Source organism: Dermacentor silvarum, chromosome 7 (assembly GCF_013339745.2).
Source record: "Dermacentor silvarum isolate Dsil-2018 chromosome 7, BIME_Dsil_1.4, whole genome shotgun sequence".
In the NCBI taxonomy this organism is placed as follows: domain Eukaryota; kingdom Metazoa; phylum Arthropoda; class Arachnida; order Ixodida; family Ixodidae; genus Dermacentor; species Dermacentor silvarum.
The window spans coordinates 140824161-140847368 of NC_051160.1; the positions used below are offsets into that span (position 1 = coordinate 140824161).

At 45.5% G+C, this 23208-nt stretch overlaps 1 protein-coding gene and 1 long non-coding RNA gene across 2 annotated transcripts; one reads left to right on the plus strand and one right to left on the minus strand.

Annotated features, from left to right (window-relative positions):
• Positions 1–6967: 6967 nt before the first annotated feature.
• Positions 6968–20822, minus strand: LOC125946998 (uncharacterized). Its single transcript, XR_007468058.1, has 3 exons — positions 20726–20822; positions 17619–17741; positions 6968–7076 (listed from the first exon to the last, which is right to left on the minus strand). It is a non-coding gene; the product is annotated as an uncharacterized LOC125946998 (long non-coding RNA).
• On the plus strand, positions 10626–11584 carry LOC119457348 (uncharacterized). The gene has a single exon (XM_037718964.2). It carries the CDS (start codon positions 10713–10715, stop codon positions 11568–11570), a length of 858 nt encoding a protein of 285 aa, XP_037574892.1. The 5' UTR covers positions 10626–10712; the 3' UTR covers positions 11571–11584.
• Positions 20823–23208: the final 2386 nt, after the last annotated feature.

Here is a 23208-nt window from a genome sequence, read left to right on the forward strand (position 1 = left end):
CGGCGCCGCAGGCGGTCGTAAGTACGAGTGATGCCCAGATGTCCAGCAGTAGGAGCGTCGTGAAGTTGCTGGAGCACGGCCAGTCGAAGGTGCTTTGGAACGACTAGGAGCAGCTCCGGGCCATCAGGACGAACACTACGACGGTATAAAGTTCCATCGCGCAAGGTGAACATCCGCAGAGACGGGTCATTAGGCGAGGAGCTGAGGCGTTCCATAAGTGTTCGAAGAACAGGATCTTAGCGTTGCTCGTCGCTAATATGGAGAAAGCCGGAGAGAATCAGAATACTGATGTCCGAGTCGGCATCGGTATCGTCCGGTTGATCCACGGGATTGCGGGACAGGCAGTCAGCGTCTTTATGCAGGCGCCCTGACTTATACGTAATAGAAAATGTATATTCTTGTAGACGCAATGCCCAACGTGCAAGTCGTCCAGTTGGGTCCTTGAAAGAGGAGAGCCAGCAGAGGGCGTGATGATCGGTTACGACGCAGAAGCTCCGACCGAAAAGGTACGGCCGAAATTTCGCGACCGCCCATACGAGCGCGAGGCATTCCCTCTCAGTGATGGAGTAATTTCGCTCGGGCGTTGAAAGAAGGCGGCTGGCGTAAGCGATGACACGGTCGTGGCCCTGTTGACGTTGAGCGAGGACAGCGCCGATGCCATAACCACTCGCGTCAGTTCGTACTTCAGTAGGCGCAGAAGGGTCAAAGTGTGACAGAATCGGGGAGGTTGTAAGCCGCTCGATCAGGGTAGAGAAGGCTTGCTCCTGCAGTGGTCCTCAAGAGAAAGAGGCATCTTTCTTAAGAAGGTCAGTGAGAGGGCGAGCGATGTCGGCAAATTGTTTCACAAATCGCCGGAAATAAGAGCATAAGCCCAGAAAACTACGGACATCGTTTGTGGAACAAGGTACAGGAAAATTGCGCACAGCGTGGACTTTCTGTGGATCAGGTTGGATTCCGGCGGCGTTTACGAGATGGCCGAGCATGGTAATTTCACGGCGACCGAAATGGCACTTGGAGGAGTTTAGCTGAAGGCCAGCCCTGCGAAACACATAGAGTATGGTCGTGAGGCGCCTCAGGTGGCTCTCAAAGTTCGACGAAAACACAATCACATCGTCGAGGTAACAGAGGCATGTAGACCACTTCAAGCCGCGCAGCAGAGAGTCCATCATGCGCTCGAATGTAGCTGGCGCCTTGCATAATCCAAAGGGCATGACTTTAAATTGGTAAAGACCGTCCGGTGTGACGAAGGCGGTTTTCTCGCGGTCCATCTCGTCGACGCTAATCTGCCAATAGCCGGAGCGGAGGTCAATTGATGAAAAGTATTGGGATCCGTGAAGGCAGTCAAGAGCGTCGTCAATGCGAGGCAGGGGATAAACATCCTTCTTTGTTATCTTGTTGAGGTGACGGTAGTCAACGCAGAAGCGCCACGAGTTGTCTTTTTTTTTACTAAGACAACCGGTGATGCCCACGGGCTACTGGAAGGTTCAATGATGTCCTTGTCCATCATCTTGTCAACCTCTTTCTGGATTATGGCCCTTTCTGTTGCGGAGACACGATATGGCCGCCTATGAATGGGGCTGGCGTCACCGGTGTTGATGCGATGCCTGACAACAGATGTCTGACCAAGTGGACGGTCGTCCAAATCAAAGATATCCCGATAAGATGACAGGAGCTGACGAAGAGCTGTTCTTTGCTCGGAAGGAAGGTCAGGGGCGATCATCTTACAAACATCGTCCGCAGGCGTCGAGCACGAAGGAATGGGTGACAAAGGTGCGTTGGTACTCAGGAAGGATTCGGAGGCCAAAGAAGAAATCTCAAATTCATCCAAAGGAGTGATAAGTGCGACGGCAATGCCGTGTGGCAGCACATGCGTCGAAAATCCAAAATTGAGGATGGGCACCCGAGCGCAGTTTTCGAGGATCCGGATTAAGGTGCTCGGTAGGGCAATATTTCGTGACAAAACCACGTCAGTAAGCGGAGACACGACGTACTCGCCATCAGGTACGGGAGGACAGGGCGTCAGGAGGACATTGGTAGCCGCCTGTGGAGACAGCCGTGCAAACTCAGCAGAACATAAGCGGGGTGAAGCACAAGTTGTTGCGTCTGCGTCGGCAGGAAGCGGCAGATCCAGCTGTACAACACCTGCGGAGCAGTCAATTTGGGCAGAGTGTTTCGAGAGGAAGTCGAGGCCGAGAATTAGGCCGTGTGGACAGTGCTCGAGGACGATAAATAAAACAACGCGATAATGGCCCGCAATGGTCACACGTGCTGTGCACATTCCAAGAACAGGTGAAATACTCCCATCGGCGACTAGCACAGTTCACGGTACGGCGGGAGTCAGAACCTTTTTGAGCCTTCGGTGGAGAGCAGCGCTCATAACTGAAAGCTGCGCTCCTGTGTCAACGAGACATGTGACAGGAACACCATCAACTTCAATGTCCAGTAGGTTTCCACGTGTAGGCAGGGTCAACAGAGGATTTGTGGGCCGGGTCGGAGTTGCAGCTTCACCTCCGGGAGCTGCACCGCCTAGTTTCCCAAAGGGAAGCGACCGGTTGCAGATGGGGACGAAGAGCGGTGAACGAGAGGCGAACGGGACCGACGGCCTTGCGGAGACGGGGAGCGGCTGGATCTTGGTGGGGCACTGTCGGCGTTGATGTTCCGAGGCGGCGTGTAGGGCGAGAAAGTGCGATTGTCTGGTACTTGGCGGTAGTGACTCGGAGACGACCACCGAGGAGACGACGACCAGCGATTACGGCAATGACGGGCGATGTGTCCAATACCGGAACAATTAAAAGAGATGGGTCTGTCATCCGGTGTGCACCACTCAGCGGGGTTGCGGCGGAGTGGCGGGAAGCTTTGCGTCTGGGAGCGAGCGGCCGGAGAAATCTGGTAGGTGTTCGTATGGCGGACCGAGCAGAGAGATGGAATGCCCAAACTCGCTATTTCTTCCCGAACGACCGCTTGTATAAGCGAGATAGCGGGCACACTTTCCCGACAGTCGGAACGAAGTGGAGCCGGAGCCATGGCGTCAAGCTCACGGCGAACGATACGCCTTAGATCTTCTGATCCTGTCGGCTGAACGAACCGCGGCGGGTCTGCGCACGAAGATGTCGCGGCGGTATTGGGCAGCCTGTCGAAATGCTGAGGGACGCGGCGGCCTTTCGCTTGTTCGAAGCGCCTGCACTCCTTTATAATTGCATCCACAGTGGCACAATCCTTACACATCAGGAGATTGAAGGCGTCGTCTGCAATACCTTTTAGTATGTGACCAATCTTGTCCGCCTCGGTCATGGTGTTATCAGCCTTGCGGCAGAGAGCCAGCACATCCTGTATGTACACGACATAGGATTCTGTGGACGTCTGAGCGCGGCATGCAAGTTCTTTTTTTGCTGCCAACTGACGACCGACAGGTCTGCCAAACAGGTCACGCATTTTTTCTTTGCAGACATCCCAGCTTGTTAGGTCAGCTTCATGCGTATCGTACCATTGCTTCGCAGTTCCTTTCAGATAAAACATGAGGTTTGCTAGCATCATTGTTGGACCCCACCTGTTGTTGTCGCACACTCGTTCGTACATCACAAGCCAGTCCTCGACGTCGGTGTTGTCCGTGCCGCAAAATGTCCCCGGGTCCCGCAGATGAGTGAGGATGACCGTTGGCGTGGACTGCTGAGGCGTTGTCGGTTGTGTCGGTTGATCTCCCATTGTGGCGGCAGGTAGATGACGTCCACTGCGAAGTTCCGTGATTGTACCCAGCACCTCCACCAAAGTGTTGCAGGAAGAAAGCAGGCCCACGAGTGTAGAAGGATGTATATTTACAAGCGAAGAAATATGTCGTTCAGGCAACGGCCAGAGACTTCGTCTTCCTCGCGTTCGCGTCACCTTCTTCTTTCCCTTCACCGTAACAATATTTTGCCGGGTTTCAGGAGCAATGCCAAAACCTGGATAAAAGAACCGCATACTATGCGTGAAGGAAAAGTTGGACATCCTTCATAGTATTGAAAAGGGAACTACGAAGACCGCCATCACGCGTGCAAGGGGACTGCCTTTAACAAAAGGTTGCGGCATGTGGAAAGTACGGGAAAAGCTAAGGAGCGGGGCAGCATCCAACATTAAGAGGTGCCGCTTGAGGGGATCAGCCTTTCCTGAGGTTGAAGAGGCATTGGTGTTATGGCTGAAAAAAGCCAGGGCGCAGAACTTGCCAGTCAGAGGCCTCCTAGAGGCCAAAAATGTAGAAATATTTGCTAGTCAAATGAACTGCAATAACTATTCTTGCAGTAACGGTTAGCTAGCAAGGTTTGAAGTGTGCCACAACGTAAGGGCGAACGTGGTGTACGGAGAGGCAGAACATGCGAACCACGAAGTGCCGCAGAATGGCAGAATGGGCAGCTGCCGGCAACTCTAGCCAACTAGCCACAGGTTGGTGGTTCATCACCAGTAAGCAAAAAATTGTGGGTGCCGTACGTGTGTCCTATTCTGAGACGACAGAATAGGACATCAATTCATCGTATTGTCGTAGCTGAGGGCCAGAAACCTAACTGTGGTTTAATCATGTGAAGTTTATTATTTGTTTCAGCGTACCACAAGCGTTGCCAGTGGCTTCGCAGTTTCTTTCGCAAGAAAGGTTTCAAGTCTGTTGCAGGAACAGCTACTGTATGATTACTAGTGTGCAATGTAGCTGATGTGGCCACTTGGTCTGCTCACACATTACCCTCAATGCCTCTATGGCCTGGCACCCAGCATATATTGACATGCTGGTTTGACATGCTCCCTCTGCATAGAGTGGAATAGAGCTCAATGAGTACACGATTTTTGTGTTTGCAGAATGGCATCAGGGCTTTCACAATGCTTAGAGAGTCTGTAAATATAACTGTTTTTTGAACTTTTGTTTTCCTTATATGATTCACAGCCAACAATAGTGCATAGGCCTCAGCCCTAAAGATACTTGTTTTCGGGTGGAGTACAGCGGATTCCGAGAAAGCTGGGCCGACGCCTGCATAAGAAACCACGGCATGTGACCTAGAAGCGTCTGTGTAAAAGTCTGTACACGAGTACTTGGATTGAAGCTCTAGGAAATGCATTTTAATGGGTGCCTCTAGAGCGTCTTTCGTGACCTCTACGAACGATGTGTCACACTATGATCTGCGACTGCCACGGCAGTAACAGTTTAGCAGGAGCCATAGGACGATGTTCAAGCACTGGAACACCCATTTGCTCACTAAGATTCCTTAAGAGTGCAGCAGCGGTCATATCGTTTATGGTGGAATAAGAAGGATGTTCATTGTTTGCTTGTACTGTCAGAAAATATGTGAAACTGCTATATGAACGCTGCAGATGGAGTGGCCACTTGTTCGATTCTACAAAGAGGCTATGGATCGGGCTTATTCGGAAAGCACCGGTCGCGAGGCGGATCACTTGGTAGCGCCGGCAGCAGTGGGAACGCACGGCTTACGCTCGTGTATTCTGTCCTTACAGATGCCTGCGCTCGTGCTGACGGCGATACTGCAACCTTGACCAAACGGAACGACAGTATACATCCTCTCCCTGCATATCGTGGCCTACGATCGTCAGCTGCAGCGACGCCCTACTACTAGCACCTCCGGTAAAAGGGGATGCTGGCACCTTGATGCATCACTTGGCAGCGGCGGCAGCAGTGGGAACGCACGGCTTACGCTCGTGTATTCTGTCCATACAGGTTAGAAATCGCATCAGTATTTTTTGTGACTGATTTCAATATTGCTGTTGCCGCTGCCACATCTTGCTTTGTTTTTCTGGTTCTCTTTCCTTGTTCTTTGGTTCTAACATGGCACCTGATCCTGAAATGCTGAAAATGTTGAAAGAAATGAAGCAGGAGATTCGCGACATGGCGCACTTCTTTGGAAAGAGAATTCAGAAAGGAAAACAGAGAAGTGAAAACTAGCATGGAAATGATTAACCAATGTTTCGAAGAAATGAATGCTACCATGAAAGCCGTTCAGAAGGAAAACGCAGATATTAAGGTTCAAAATGCTTGCCTTTTGTCTGAGTGTGCACTGCTAAAGAAACAGGTGCAAGCGAATGAACTAAAAATAGTGCAACTGGAGCAGTATTGAAGAAACAGAAACCTTGAAATCAAAGGTATTCCAATGTCGCAGGATGAAAGTCTCCCGAAAATTTTACAGAACATTGGCAATGCTATTGATGAACCCATTGTACAGGGCGATGTTGAGGCATGCCACAGGATTCCAACAAAAGTTTCAACACAGTCGAACAGTCTTGTACAGTTTTGCAGTAGATCGAAACGCGATGCAGTTTTGGGAAAAGTTAGAAAGAAAAGGCTCTCCCCTACTAAAAAATCCTATTTGATTTCAAACGGGTTTCATCAAATAGGATTATGGAACGGGACCCCGTTTGAACCCATTTAGCCCAGACCTGTTTGTCCCCGTTTGAACCCATTTAGCCCAGACCTGTTTGCCCCCGTTTGAACCCATTTAGCCCAGACCTGTTTGTCCCCGTTTAGTCCACTCCCGTTTGACCCTGTTCGAACCTATTTATTTCCCTATTTGAGCCAGGTTTCTTTAGACTGGTCCGATGTCACTTAACATAAGTCACTCTTTAAATCTATTTGGTGCACTTATGGATTTGAGATCAGCCTTGAACGAGTTTTGTGTGACCTATGAGTGCGCTTCACATGTATGACCTATAAGAGTATGCAACCTGAAAAAGATCGGTAGCTCGTTTTCATATGTACTACAAGTATGCAAATGTAATTCTTGCAGGTGTACTGCATGCTTTATCATTTGTACTCATTTTACTGCAGTGTTGTGTTGCTGTAATGGTTTGTGCATAAAACAAATGTACAGCAAAGCGTAATTTTAAGTTGGAAAAACATCAGGTGAAGAGGACTTGTAAAAGAAAGACATATGTATACTTTACGTGTGTTTTTATGTACACCCATTCAAACATTATTACTGAAGCGCTCTGATTTTAAGACGGGGCATGTCGCACATCTGACAAGCATAGTTTATTCAAAATTCTATAATGGTACTCTGACAGAAAACCAGTGGAATGTGTTGCTTTGGTGAGAGCTTGCAGGGCACCTGAAAAAGTAAAGAAAAGCCAACAATTTCGTTTCACTTATGCAACAGGTTCACACAAAGGCAAAAGCAGTTTTGCGTATGTTCACACAGATATGAATGGGTAAGCATTCAGAATATAGGAGATACTAACAAATCTCATTCAAAGGTAACTGGTTTCAGGCAATTTGGCTATGATTCTAAGGGAACATGCATTACTGTGGTAGAATAAACTGTCACAATTAGCGGGCCACTGAAACAAGTGTTATAATCAAAAAGACATCACTTATTCGATTAACAATAGTATTGAAGCAACAGAATTAAGTAGTACAAGCATAAAATACACATTTAAAAAGCAGCATGGACACGCCACGCTAATAAATTACTTGAAAGCTACCTTTCTGCCAGCAAAGTTAATACCGTTGTGGAATAGTGGCTTTAGCATCCCTGTTTGGCTGGTTTATCCCATACTGATAATTATGAGACTTAGATGGGCTAGTTGGTTGCTGGCTTGATGGAACATGTTATGATGGTGTTTGTAGTAAATTCTGCTTCTTTCTACGCCACGATCTCATTGGTAATCCGGACAGAGTGTTCCTCTGACCCCTGACAAAGTGCAATGAGCATGAGAAGGTACTGCCTCCTGCTTTTTAACTATATTGCACGAGAACACTATAATATGGTCGTGCGTCGTCCTGAAGGGAACATCACCTTAGACGACTCTTGCACAGGAGGGTGCTTGGTGCACCTGAGTACTCCTGCTGGTCTCACTGATTATTGTCCCTTAAAGGCACTAAAATGACGCGTGATGGACGCTCGCACGATATAGCTAGAAATGGGGGAGGCTGTACACCTGGCCTCCAAAACATGCATGTTCATGTGTATGCATAGAGTTGTCAGCTTGCTTATTTCCTGTGCTCTGTGTTTCTGTGTGGCCCTGCGTGCTAGGCCATGCCACGGGCTGTGCCGAATGTTTGGTATCTTATTGGTACTTTCTTCATTAACAAGTTCAGGGCGACGATCTTGTAGCAATGCATTTTCTGATGCCGTTTCTAATAGTGCTTCGTCAGTTGTCATAGTGACACTGTGCCCATGTTGTCAGTATGGATTTGATGGAACATGTTATAACGGTGCATGTGAGGACAATTGCCGAGCTTCAACTGAGGTTTACTGCAGCTGTTCCTGCACAGAAACATTGGACAAAACACCGCTATGGCGCGCATTGTCAGCGCGATCATAACAGAAAGTCATCATGTCATACAGCACTACAAACGTTCTCATCTGCACAAGATTAAAGACACATTTGTACTACACGTCATACCCCATCATCAATTTACGCTCTTCAAACCCGCGAAATTGAAAACCTTTTCTTGCAAATATATGTCTTCTCTTTTTGATAAATTAAATGACGCGATGTTAATGCAACTTTCTCCATTCTTTTTTATATGAAATGCCCCAAACAATTCTCTCTCTCTTTGATCCTTAAAACTTCCAAGTATACAAGTCTCGTCGTACACTGGAGTGCAAATACACCTTTGCAATGGTCAGCCAAGCGACCGTCCCGCTACAAAAGCCTGCACGGATGCTCGATGCTCCCTCAAGTGGTCATTAACGCATCTACCAGTTTGGCTGACATAACTGCCACAGGAGAGCGGGATGTGGTAAACTACCTCCGTCTCGCAGCGTACGAAGCCCTTAACATGCTGTTTTGAACTCTTTTGTGAAGTGCATGTACTGTTCACAGCATAGCACATTCGTGCCAGTTTTTCCGAGCGGAGGATACTATGGGACTATTGGAACTCAAAACTTGTTAAGAGAGACATCGCATTGAACAGTATCCGATCCGCGCACGAATGGTGATGCGAGCATCAGAAAGCTCGGAGTGCAAACAACCAAGAGGCTCAAGCAGGCGGGTTTCCCTGGTGAAACAATCGCTTCTGTTGTTGAAAGCCTATTTGGCGAAATAAGGTCTGGTGTGGGGAGCAGGGGAGCCGATAAAGAATGGTCAAGGAAGCCGTTAATTGTGCCTTATTTGCACAACCTCTCCCACCACTTGAAGAAAGTGGCCGGAAAGTGCGGCCTTCCCATAGTGTTCTCCGCTCATAAAAACTGGGGTGAATTTGCCGTGCAGTGAACAGTGCACGCACTTCACATAAGTGTGCGAAACAACATGCTAAGGGCTTCGTACGCCGCCAGACGGAGGTGGTTTACCACAACCCGCTCTCTTGTGGCAGGTGTTATGTCAGCCAAACTGGTAGATGTTTTAATGACCATTTGAGGGAGCATCGAGCATCCGTGCAGGCTTTCGTAGCAGGGGGTCACTCGGCTGACCATTGCAAAAGGTGTCCTTGCACTCCAGTGTACGACGACACTTGTATACTAGGAAGTTTTAAGGATCAAAAAGAGAGAGAATTGCTTGAGGTATTTCACATGAAAAAAGGAAGGAGAAGCTTGCATTAGCACCGCATCACTTTTGTCAAAAAGAGAAGAGATATATTTGCAAAAGGTTTCCAAGTTGGCGGGCTTGAAGAGCGTAACTTGATTGTATAACGTGTAGTACAAATGTGTCTTTGATCTTGCGCAGATCAGGATGTTCCGTAGAGTTGTATGACATGACCATCTGTTGTGATCGCGCCGACACAATGTGCGCCATGGCAGTATTTTGTCCAATGTTTCTGCGCAGAAACTGCTGCTTGTGTAATTTTTCTGCTGTAAATCTCAGCTGAAGTTCGGCGATTGTCCTCTGTGCATTCTTTCTGTGATCCGTTCTCACACAGCGCCGTTATACGATGTTTCATCAAACCCGTACTGATAACGTGGGCACAGTGTCACTATGACAACTGACGAAGCACGATTAGAAATCGCATCATACAACGCATTGCTACAAGATCATGGCCCTGAACTTGGTAATGAAAAAAATACCAATAACGTGCCAAACATTCGGCGCAGCACACGGTATGGCCTAGCGAGCAGATCCACACAGAGCACAGGAAATAAGCAAGCTGACAACTCTATGCGTACACATGAGCATGTATGTTGTGGTGCTCAGGTGCACAGCCTCCCGCATTTCTATCCATATTGTGCGAGCGTCCATCCCGCATCATTTTAGCACCTCTAAGGCACAATAATCAGTGAGACATGTAGAAGTACTCTCAGGTGCACCAAGCACTATCCTGTGCAAAAGTCGTCTAATGCGATGTCCCGTTCAGGATGATGCACAACCATATCATAGTGTTCTCATGTAATATAGTTAAAAAGCGGGAGGCCTTATCATGCTCATTGCAATTTGTCAGGGGTCAGAGAAACACTCTGACTGCGCATCTGCACAGCTCGCTAAACCTTTCGCTTTTGCAATGCAGATCGTCACCTTCGCTGCTGTGCATTTCTTGCTGCCTGCGATAACCGCTGCTGCTCCGTCAGCTTCGCCGAGGCGCGTGGTCGACTGCCAAGGAAACGAGCCAGGGAACATCCAGGTTTTCCGTGCCAGCGATGCGTCATACCCGGACATCCTACAGAAGAAGTGGCGGCCAGTGGTGGCAATCCCCATCGTCATCAACGGCAACGCAGCCACCAGATATAAACTGGACGCGGCCATCGACACAGCTTCGTGGGCTCGGCGACTGCGCATCTGCACAGCTCGCTAAACCTTTCGCTTTTGCAATGCAGGTTAGTCAACCATACGCTCTCTTTTCTAAAAAGTCTAGCAATTATTTCCTGGTGCAGTTGCCGAGCCCGCACTGCTGTGTCGCCATTGCTGTCGAATGTGCCCATATTATCCATGCCTTGCTTATTTTGGCCGGTGATGTTGAAACGAACCCCGGTCCTGACATTCCTGAAAGCCTACTAACCGAATTGCGAAAACTAACCGCTGGTCAGAACCAGCTGATCACTGAAATTCAGGGTCTTAAGTCGCAACTTACTTCTACCGACAAAGCAATTACTGATCTAAGCAAACGAATGAACGACCTTGAGGGTCACTACCAGACGCTTTTGCCCATTCGAAACGAAGTGGATGCAATGCGCACCACGACTGAGCAGGCTATTTTTCGCATTTCCGAGCTCGAAGCACGCATCGACGATGCCGAAAATCGTTCACGGCGGGATAACTTAATTTTTTACGGCATTCCTGAGCCTTCCGGCTCGGAAACCACTGCCGACTGCGAAAGATTGATTGTGGATCTGTGCCGCGATAAGTTGCAACTGATGATTGATCCAAAAGAAATAGAACGTGCACATCGCATCGGTCGTCACTACCCCAATCACTCTCGCCCCGTCATAGCGAAATTTACATTCCATAAAACCAAAGTAAACATCCTTTCGAATGGCCGAAGGCTTAAGGGCACTGACTACAGTATTAGTGAGGACTTTTCTCGATCAGTTCGAAATTCCCGAAAACATCTTCTTGCGTTCGCAAAAGGTAAAGGCGTTCCATTTTCTCTGCGCTTTAAGACCTTGTTCATTGGTTCAAGAAAATATACTTTTGATGCCGCCTCGAGTAGTGTTAAAGAGGTGGCATAGCAGCTACATCACCCCAAACAGAAAAATAACATAACACCGACTTGCTGCAGAGATAGCGCTTCGCTTTCTATAATATACACCAACGTGCGCAGTTTCCTCCCAAAGCGTGAATTGGTGTCTAACATAGTCTTATCAACCGGTAGTGACATACTATTACTAACTGTGACATGGCTGAGCAGCGCCGTTACTGATAGCGAAGTTCTAGCAGACCTGCCCGGTTTCTGCCTCTATCGGAACGACCGCGAAGGAACCCGTGGTGGAGGTGTACTAGTCGCTGTTCGCGAGCAGTTGCCATGCTCGCTACTTAACGTTACCTCAGATCTTGAGATGCTATGGGTGATAATCCATACCTTTCCAAAAAAAGTGCTACTTGGTATCTGTTACAGACCGCCCAATGCTACTTCTTGTTTCTCTCATGAACTTAATAACGTCATAAGCGAACTGGTAACCACCCGCCCAAACGCGCAAATCCTGCTCTTCGGTGATTTTAACTTCCCGCAAATAGACTGGAGTACCATACAATCATTCTCGGTATCCGGACACACAGAGGCCAAAAATTTTGTCGATATCTGCCTTAACTTTAATCTTTTTCAGCTAGTAACTGAACCAACCCGGATTTCGCAGCAAACTGCTAACGTCCTCGATCTCATACTAACCGACCACCCTGACAGCCTTTCATCCATTTGTTACTTGCCAGAGATCAGTGATCACAAAGTCATCCATGCCACGTTTTCGTTAAATTTGTTAACACGGGATACCTTTAAGAAAACAATATGTCTATACGACAAAGGAAATTACGAAGCAATAACTGAAGCTATGAATACTTTCTTTCCTGTATTTGAATCAACTTTTCACGATCATTCCGTTAACAGCAATTGGACGCGCTTCAAAAACAAACTAAGTGAACTTACAAAGAAATTTATTCCTAAAGTCACCTTTCGTTCTTCTCAGCAAAAACCATGGTTCACAAAAGCCCTAAAACGCCTAGAAAACAAAAAAGCGCCTGTATCGCGCCGCCAAACAGAGTGGGCGCCCATGCGCATGGGATAAATATTATGAAGCCGAACAGAGCTACGTTGACGCACTGCGTCACGCCAAACACTCCTTTTATCACAATGATCTACCAAACCTATTAATCAATAATCCGAGGCAATTTTGGAGAGTCATAAACAATAGCGAAACGCGCACTATTAAGATAACTAACGAATCGAACGAAGTTATTAATGATTTCGATTGCGCCGACGTGTTTAATACCGCCTTTGCTTCTGTGTTTACTAACGAATCTAATGCGCCTCCCCTTTCGTCATCGCATAGTACAAACTCGTCAATGCCAATCATTGCCTTCAATGTAGACGGTATTTGTGCGGTCATCGATAAAATGAAGTGTTCATCATCTTCCGGCATGGACGAAATTAACTCAAAAATTTTAAAAAACACTAAGCTTATTTCTGCAGCCTATTTGTCTTTGATATTTGCCCAGTCTCTTTCTTCAGGTTTCATTCCAGATGACTGGAAAATCGGGAAGGTCGTTCCAGTCCACAAATCAGGTAACAGAAACTCGCGTCTTAACTACCGCCCCATTTCCCTAACAAGCGTCCCTTGCAAAATCATGGAACATGTCATATACTCTCTTATCATGAATTTTCTTGACTCGAATCACTTTTTCCATCCCGCCCAGCACGGATTCCGCAAAGGTTTCTCCTGCGAAACACAGCTGGCCATCTTCCTGCATGATGTTCACACTAACCTTGACAGTAACATACAGACTGACATAATCTTCCTGGATTTCTCTAAGGCCTTCGATAAAGTCCCTCATCAACGTCTAATATTGAAACTAACAAGACTTAATTTGCATCCTGATGTTTTGAATTGGATTATTGAATTTCTTAGTAACCGCTCCCAATCTGTCATTATAAATAATCATCTATCTAACCCTGTGCCAGTAACATCAGGCGTCCCACAAGGATCGGTTCTTGGCCCTCTATTATTTCTAATATATAATAATGACTTACCTTCACATGTGTCCTGTAATATCCGAATGTTCGCCGATGATTGTGTCATTTATCGCACTGTACGTAACACCTACAATCAAACAGCCCTGCAGAAAGACCTCTGCGATATACTAACATGGTGTGGTGATTGGTTAATGTCACTTAATGTAAACAAGTGTAAAGTTATGTCTTCCACTCGTAGCCGTAATCCCCTAGTATTTCCTTACCAAATCGGAAGCATGCCTCTCGAATTAGTAGAGTCCTATAACTACCTAGGTATCACCGTATGCAATGATCTGTCCTGGCATAAACATATTTCTAACATCATATCATCTGCTAATAAAACACTAGGTTTTTTAAAGCGTAATCTCCGTCAGGCCCCTAAAAACGTAAAACTGCTTGCCTACAAATCCCTTGTTCGACCAAAACTAGAATATGCATCTGCCATTTGGAGCCCGCACCAAACATATCTTATCACCTCACTTGAATCTGTTCAGAACCGCGCCACTAGGTTCATTCACTCACAATATTCATATGACGTCAGTATTTCTGCACTTAAAACACAATCCGGATTAACACTACTATCTAATCGCCGACGCGTCGCTAGTCTTGAGCTCTTTCACAAGTTTTTTTTTCAGTGTCCTTCATCATGCTCCATACATCATTCCTGCGGCACGCATCTCTCATCGCACCAGTCATCCGCAGCAAGTCGCACGCCCGCGTGCCCGAACCACTCATTTTTCCGCCTCGTTCATTCCTCGAACAGCTAAAGACTGGAACGGCCTTCCTGCTGGCATTGTTAACATCGCTTGCCCGTCTTTGTTCAAACAGCGTGTGATTGATCACTTTGCATAAATTTAATGATGTGTACCAAATGTGGAACCTATGTTATACCCACCCCTTATGTAATACCCCCTCTGGGGGTCTTTAAGGACAATAAACTGAACTGAACTGAACTGTCCGGATTACCAATGAGATCTCTGCCGGTCGTTAACAGTGGATGACAAGCAGAAAGGAATGAAGCAGAATTTGCTACAAACTTGCGATCTTGCAACTTTTGGGTGATAACATTTTCCCTACAGTGTTGCAGTCAAGATTTCGAGATACCCGGAGCACAGCACAGAAGCATTGCTAGATAAGAGGTCAAATATAGATAAAGTCGATAGCGAGCCACGAGAAAATTTTCGACTTAACTGATATGTTCAGATATCAGAGTTTGAGTTAACAAGGGTTCAAGGGATAATCCGGAGTCCCCTACTACAGCATGCCTCATAATCATATCGTGGTTTTAGCATGTGAAACTCAACAATTTAAATTTTTTAGAGCAAACAGTATATGCATAAGATGAAATGATAATATAGAATATGCTGAGAGCAGCTACATAAACAAAAATTTCATACTTTCAAGAAATTGTCAGATGGTCTGAGCAAAGATCTACTAATGCCAAAATTATGGCCATTAGTTATAAATGGCCTATTCTGCAATACCTTCCTTACATTTAACTCAAATTACATGTGCAGTGTACACACATGGTGCTAACTACAGCTGAAAAATATTGGCACTATTCCTTGAAGTAAGAAGTGCATGGTACTTTTTCACGCAATAGCAGCTGTTTGCCTTGCGATTGTTAGCCTATGCAAATGGATTTAAAACTTCTTGCGTCCCTGTCCCCTGGAGAGGTTCAATAGTCGCATTGCGCCTCCTTTCATCAGTTTTTGGCCACAAAGTCATGCAGATAAAAATATTACCCTGAGTTTGAACCTGTTAATGCATTCCGTTTCATAATAATGCAATTGTGGTCACTGAAAAAAAGAAGCTCAAGTTGCGAAGCAGAAACAGATTCCAGGGTTACACCATGGCAGCTACGCCACGTAGACCTTTTCTTTTACTTCAGAAGGAGCTGACTGCAGGCATGTTCCACGGTGCAGGTTACTCTCGCCAGGATATCGTGAAGTATCCTGCAGTGTTGAAGTTCGGTCCTTTGCATAAAATGGCAGTTTCAGGTTTAGTGGGCTTGCAGGAAGACAAGCTGAAGGTAACTTCTTGGTTTAAACAGGCTTTTTTTTGTTTTAATATGTCAAGCTTTCTTGCGACAGTTTGCACAGGCGGTCCCTTAGCGTCGCTATGAAGTGGACATAGACTGCTCTAGTTGGCATCTTGCAAATGTGTCAGTTTTCAAGCCCTTGATTTTCTGTCAGCATTCTTGAACTCTTTCTATTAGTAATTTCTGCCCGGCTGGCCGAATTATCCGGAGGCTCCACAATGACGCTACTGATGTCATAAAGTGCCGACTTTTCAGGACAAGGTTCTTAGCTTTGTAAGTCTGGTTGAAGGAAAGGTGGCACTTAAAGATTTCTAATCTGGACACGAGTAAGACGAACCAATGTGCCTTGGCTAAAATGTGTTATCCATAACTTCTGTAGGAAATTTTGTCAAAGCTTCAACGAAAATTCATCTAATCAGGTAACATGATGATGAGGATGTGGTCAATGACCAAGTTACTGCCAGCATGCTACCACTGAGAGCAATTTTCTCAACCCTTGACTAACTGCTATACACTATGGACAAGACGTAACCAAGATTCGCTGGCTTGTTTCAATAATGTCTAGAATAGGCACCTGTAAGTGCCACCTTTCCTACAACCACATTTGCAAAGCGAAGAACCTTATCCTAAACAGTCTGCACTTGAACACATAGATAGCGTCAGTGTGGGGCCTCAAGATAATTTGGCAAGCCGAGAAATTACTGACAGCACGATTACAAGTACACCAACAGAAAACCAAAGGCTTGGTAGACGATGCAATCTTCACAGCGCTAACTACAGCAGGTCATTGTTCAGAAGTTCTTGAATGCACAACTCTATGCCAACTTCACACCAATGCTACTGAAGCACCCATGCAGACAGTCGAAAAAAAAAAGCTTGATGCCCCACGAGAAATGCGGCCACTCAAACCATGGAAGTTATGTGTAACTTGTCTTCCTACAACTACAATGAACCTAAAGCTGCTGTTTTGCACAAGGGAACAAACACCAACACTGGTGCCTCACTCAACCCGAGTCACCTGCTCCGTAGAAGGTGCAGTCAGTCAGCTTCTTTGAGAAGATGAGGCGCGCACCTGCACTGTCAGTGAGCTGTACAAATTACAGAAGCACAGCCTACAAGCTTATGTGTCTTAGTGTGAGCAAGGAACCCGTATGGGCTCCAAAACCCATCGAACCATTTAACCCAACCCAACGAGCCAAGCTAGTTTCGTTCCGAGAAAAGTTGCAGCACGTAGGCTTTTCCTAGAATTCTTTCTCGGACAAGAACAAGCTTGGCTTGTTGTGTAGGCACATAAATAATGAAAAGGCATGCATCACTACCGGTGAAAAAAATAGAATGCAAAAAAAGCATAGAGTACACAGGTGCAGTGTCTATCACATACCATTATTGTGCAGTAGATGCTACATTGGCTAAACAAGCCAAATGTATAAATGACAGGCTGCGTGACCACGCAAACTTGATGTGTGGGTCAGTTGGCATTAGTATTGCATTGCTCTCAGTGCAGTGTGCACCCATATTTAAAAACCACTTGATTGTGGCAAAATATAAGGACCAGAGTGCTTCAGAGATATGTGAATCTTTCCTTATTCAAATGACGGGGAACCAGTGTGTTAGCTCCCTATCAATAGAATTATTAGACATTGAGACTGCTTATCATCACTGTAAAACAAATCGTGCTAGCCATGCCATGCGCCCTTTTTGTATTTGTGTGAGCAACATGCATTCAGATTGATCCATTCCACCCCTTTCGTCCTTGGCACCATATCGCTGTGGGAGTAAAAACTGGACTTTTTATCAGTGATAGAGTGTTAGTTTAACACACAAACTAGCTCCATGGCAGTTTGTAATAAAGGAGTATAAGCATCCTCTGAAAACATGCCCATAAAGAACAGTGCTAAAAGAGCTCTTTAAAAAAACATGAGTGTATCTGTCATAAAGGCCAACTCTTGTGTCTTTTACTTGACATATTTTTCAATACCAATATTGAGGTGCAAGCTCACCATAGCATATTACCTTGCCAATGAAGCAAATCACAGTGGTGCTTGACTGTCGTGGGAACAACTCGGATGTGAAGATTGGCACCAATTCGCAGCATAGCATGTTCTGCTTACACTTCATCACCAGGCCCAGCCATACCTATAGCAGCATTAAAACAAGTGAGCCTAGTGCCATAAGAGAAACAATATAGAAAGTGACACTGTGAACAAAGCAACCTTCATTAGGCATAAACAGTAATAAAATGCAGACATTGTACACATAGCTAACTTGACTTTGAGCAACATAGCTTGCACAGCAAGAAAGATCTGATGTATGAGCCATCTACTTGAAGAAGATTACTCGAAAGCCCCTTTTTGCCACCCCCCCCTCCCCCTCATGCACGGATGGCTGTCTGACTGAGTAAACCTGGTTTATGCCAGATATAGTGTAAGCAAGCGTTGTCACTTGGGGGGGCCAATCCTAATATTATTGCAGTAATGTATTCTTACAATGATGTTATTTTTTTGTAACGCTGGCCATCCTGCAGACCCTGCAACATTATAGCATGGATAAGGCGAATCGCATTACCCGATAAGGCTAACCAATAAGTGTCCCAAGAAGCATAACTCCGGATTTCTACTGGGAAGCATTCACTACATTTTGACAAATATGCTTCTATAGCTTCAACTCTATTTTCATCAACATATAATAAGCTTCACGCATCTGCATAAACTTAATGCAAAAGGGTGCCATTAGGAATACCACAATAGTTTCCTACCAATTCAGCCTTTAAAATAAATACTGGCAAGTTCTTTACTACGCCTAGAACAAATGAAGCTGTTCTGGAATTGAATAAGCCTTTTCCATACATGCGAAAATCACCACCACTATGACTTGCTTATGGGCATTTTTTAGACAAAAAACACCAAGCACAAGAGTTGAAGCTTGGGCAAGTCGGTAACTTCATTTCGGTGGTGCTCACAATGAACACATGTGAGGGAAATAAGCGACAGACAGAGAGTGAAAGTGTGCTTGCTGTGCTCTATCGCTCTCTGTCTGACTGTGACTTCCTTGGTATGCATGCACTGTGGATGTTCCTTATCTCTTTAGTATGTGTGCACAGTGAATACCATTGAAAGGAACGTAGAGATGAGATAATGCTAGAATGAATACAATGAACAAGAAACGTGCCTTCTGATGCAGCACATCCTTATGCGACACAATTTTTGGCAACATCCTAAGCCTGCTATTGCACTGAAAATGGCTTATTCGAGCTGCTGTACAAGACAAGTTTGCTTTTACAGAAGACTAATGACATTTGTTCAATTATTTCTACAAACTTGTGGTTATGCAGTAATGTGAAAAGGTGGCATCATTAAAAGCCACCTTAGTTCTTGTGTAAAAAAATTAAATTACATTATGGGGTTTTACATGCCAGAACCACAGTCTGATCATGAAGCACGCCGTAGTGAGGGACTCCGGAATAATTTGGACCACCTGGGGTTCTTTAACGTGCGCCTAAATCCAAGTACACAGGTGTTTTCGCATTTCACCCCCTTGGAAAGGCAACCGCCATGGTCACGATTTCATCCCGAGACCTCGTGCTTAGAAGCTCAACGCCATAGCCACTAAGCAACCATGGCAGGTATGCAAAAAAAAAGAAAGCGTACAGTGAACTCCACAGATCAGGCTAGATATAAATAAGCAACAGTCAACAAGTTGAACCTTTGCATGATTGCTTTGCATAATGGTTGAGGTAAAAACAATTGCCGAAACATTCCAGATGCACTCAACACGATTTGGAGAAGACAGCATATGAGAGTTAAAAATGTTGAAAGGGAAATGTTTAGAGTAGTGCTTTGCTGCTGCAATGGTTTCTGTCAGTGCGCCAGTGAGCACAGTACGACTGAGGCAGCTGCTGAAAATAATAGATCCTCTTTATGGCTTTTTAGGGACTGATTTGCACGGTTTGTTGCATGCCTCAGGAATTTGCTTATTTATTTATAAACATACCTCATAGGCTCCAGTTGGAGTATTGCGTGAGGTGGTAGGAAAAAATTTCTGAACTAAAAAGGAGAACATTCAACAAAAGAACTCAAACAAAAGAAGAAAAAAACATACTCTCTCACAATGTGGCTGCAAATCGGGCAGCTAGCTTATAAAAACAAAGCAATTAGAAACAGTTTCATACTGGTAGTGCTTTAGGAGACAGAATGTTAAATTCTGAGCTTAGAACACGTTAAGCCACCTTTTGCGGCCTTTTGGTCTGAGGTCCCGTTCTCTCTAGTATTATGGGAATCAATAACCCCGCTCCCCCCCAAATTTTTTAAAAATGTAATACACAATTAGGTCAACTTACAGAAATATAATTAAGAACACAGAATTTTCGCATGCACATATGTTAGAAGAGAGAGAAACAGAAGTCTACAAGAATGCGTAATAACAAAGGTAACCAAATCCCTGCTGCTTTTGTTGGGCAAATCATAGCAAGACATGAAAGGATATGCATGCCTCACAAGATGGTCCCTAAAAAATTTGCCACAATGCAGTCAGTAGGGAGCACATCATGCATTTCTACAATGGCCTCCAATTACATTTAACTCAGAGGAGGCTACTTAAATCAATTCATTAAACTGAAGGTAGGCCAGATTCAAAATATGCAATTCAAGTAGACCGAAACTGCAAGTTATGAATATAGCATATTCATAGCAACAGTGCTGTACATTATGTCATACATGCCAACCTGTGAACTTTATATTTTGTAAAAATTCTGCAGACAAAAATTTTTTATTGGCGAGATAGCACACATTTTTTAAAGCTTCCTCTCAGCACCCACACTGTTGCATTGATACACACATAATTAACCACTATTTAACAGCACACAAAGCAGCAGCAAACTGAAACACCAGAACTGACAACACTGTTTTATATCACCAGAGCACATTTGCAGTGTTCTTGCTGCTGCCGATTTAGCCTGTTTAAGAAATATATCTGAACAAACTGGCCTAAAGCAAGTGCCCCCTCTGGTATGCTCGTTAGAGATCTTCACGAAAAATACGAAAAATTCAGGAGAGTTGACAGGTATGAATTATACCAACAAAACCTACAGCTTGTGTAAGTGGCAGGGACCATTTTGTACACACCTTGTCGCAGCATGCAGATCAGATGCTTTGCCGTGCTGTTCCGGCTGCAGAAATGTCTTAGGTTCCTATGCGGTGTAGAGATGCCTCTGGTTCACGAAATCTTGACATACATAAACAATAAGAAATGTTCAATTTACTGCAATTCCTGCTGAAACTGCAAGCTTGCAAGTTAACAAGATCATGTTACATTCTGAAAAGTCTCATACAACCAAACTACCCGAAGCTGCATCTGGTTGTGCAAACATCTCATTGTTACATCTCAAGCGGTCATTTAACATGAAATGAAACTGCAGCAAACATAAATCTACTATCAAAAGATTCACACAAACGCACATCTGTAGGAAGTGAAATGTGAATTGTACTACGAAGAAAATTCCTTAGCACATGAAAAGTGTTCCAAATCGAATTTCTTTATGCGGTGGAACAAAGCATTGTCTCGAAGGACGATGCACTGGAAATTACAAGAACAAACGCCCTATTTTTCAGCAGAAAAAAAATTCGATGAAAAAGAAACACGGCTGTTGTAATCTCGGCTTCTCTGAAATAAACATTTACAAGCACACGAAAACACACAGGACACCCAACACAAGAAATACAGCCTGTCTGGCGACTCTATATGTAGTAGAATTCGCATACAAGCTAAAATCTGGCCATGCGTCAGACCCAACAATCTAGTACCATCTCGCGCAGCCGTTAGCTGACATACAGCCTCCCGCATTTTTAAATATATCGCACCAGCATACTATGAAATGGGTGTGCGTTGTCCTGAGAATAGCAGCTTAGCAGATGACGCTTGCGCAGGAGAGTGCTTTATGCGCCTCTGCTTAGTTTTGTCGGTCTCGCTAAGTATCGCCGTTGAAGGCGCTAAAATGGCCCATGATCGATCCCGCATTTTTAACTATATCGCACCAGCATACTATGAAATGGGTGTGCGTCGTCCTGAGAATAGCAGCTTAGCAGATGACGCTTGCGCAGGAGAGTGCTTTATGCGCCTCTGCTTACTTTTGTCGGTCTCGCTAAGTATCGCCGTTGAAGGCGCTAAAATGGCCCATGAACGACGCTCGCGCAATATAGTTACAAATGCGGAAGGCTGTACTTCTAGAAATACCTATACAGAAATTACGTACACAAGCAGTAACTTTCCCTGCTTGATTTTTTTCTTTACCATTCAGGTCAAACAATCACCGTTAGCATACGTTATAGCAGAAATCAAATACATGATAAAGCTCCTGGCAACGTCCAATACGTTTCAGGACATTTTTTGTGAGACTGTTCGCTAAATGTGCACTGCGACATGAACGAACATTCGAAAAACACATTTATCATTGTGGTCGCTTTACTAATCATCTCGTGATCCGTATAACAATTCACACTTCACGAACCATTGACTACAAAACTGCGCGCAAGCGCCGGACTTACCTTTCTAGGCGCAGTCGGCAAACGCTCCTTCATGTCAGGTCGCGGCGTCGACTGCACGGCGATCCTTCCGACGTAAACACTGTTGAATTGCGGATGAACTACAGCACGTAATAGCTCAACAAATTCTTCCGTGCACTGTGATCCGATGCGATATTATCAGAGGCCGGGAACAAAGAAAGCGCAAGCGGGCCATAACTACGATAATCGACATCGGCGAACCACGCGAAAGGTACTGCTAGCTACGTTACGCGGTCCCAGGGGTTAGGTGATCATCAAAGCACACAAGGGGCACGACATTTTCTCTCGGCACAGCGTACAGACGATTAAACATCAACATCGACCTGCCTCAATGCAGCGCGCACGCACAGCAACAGGGAGCAACAGCACGGTCATGCCCATGGGGCAGTGGCAGCGCCTCCTGGGGGCACCGAAAGCGACCATGCTTTCGTGCTTTTGCCCACTTTCGGCCCTTTGGTGACCGCATGTATCGTGACAGCGTAGTATGTGGTAGTTTGTATGGGTGTTCTGTGGTAGTATTTCGATATTATGCGTCTTATACGGCGGGTTCCAGCGACGTTCCTTTCAACAGTGAGGACAGCAATTTATGGAACTGCGGGGCTATGTGGCCGAGTGGCTGTGTGGCCGAGTGGTTACGACGCTTGCTTTGGGATCTGCAGTACGCGGGTTCAAATCCCCCTTTGGCGAATTTTTTTTCCTCTTGTTATTTATTAACCTTTTCTTTCTTTTTTTTCGTCTGTGTTTGGCAGCGCCGTCTGTTCTGCCCAGGCGCCGACGCGAAGCGGCTGTCGTTGGGGTGTTGCGGAGCGCTCGCTCGTGTGTACCAATTTCAAATCGAATTTTACCGTAAATCTGTTCAAGTATTAAATTGCATGGTATGACTTCATCGAGCATGACAGCTACATGTAGACCTTTTTGGTGCCAGTGGGACCAGTATGAGCCAGTTTAACTGGTTTAACTACCAAACGGGTCCCCTGTTTAGACCCATTTCTGTATCGGAGATTCCTGTTAAAACCTGCCTGCGGGCCAAATAGGCCCCTGTTTGG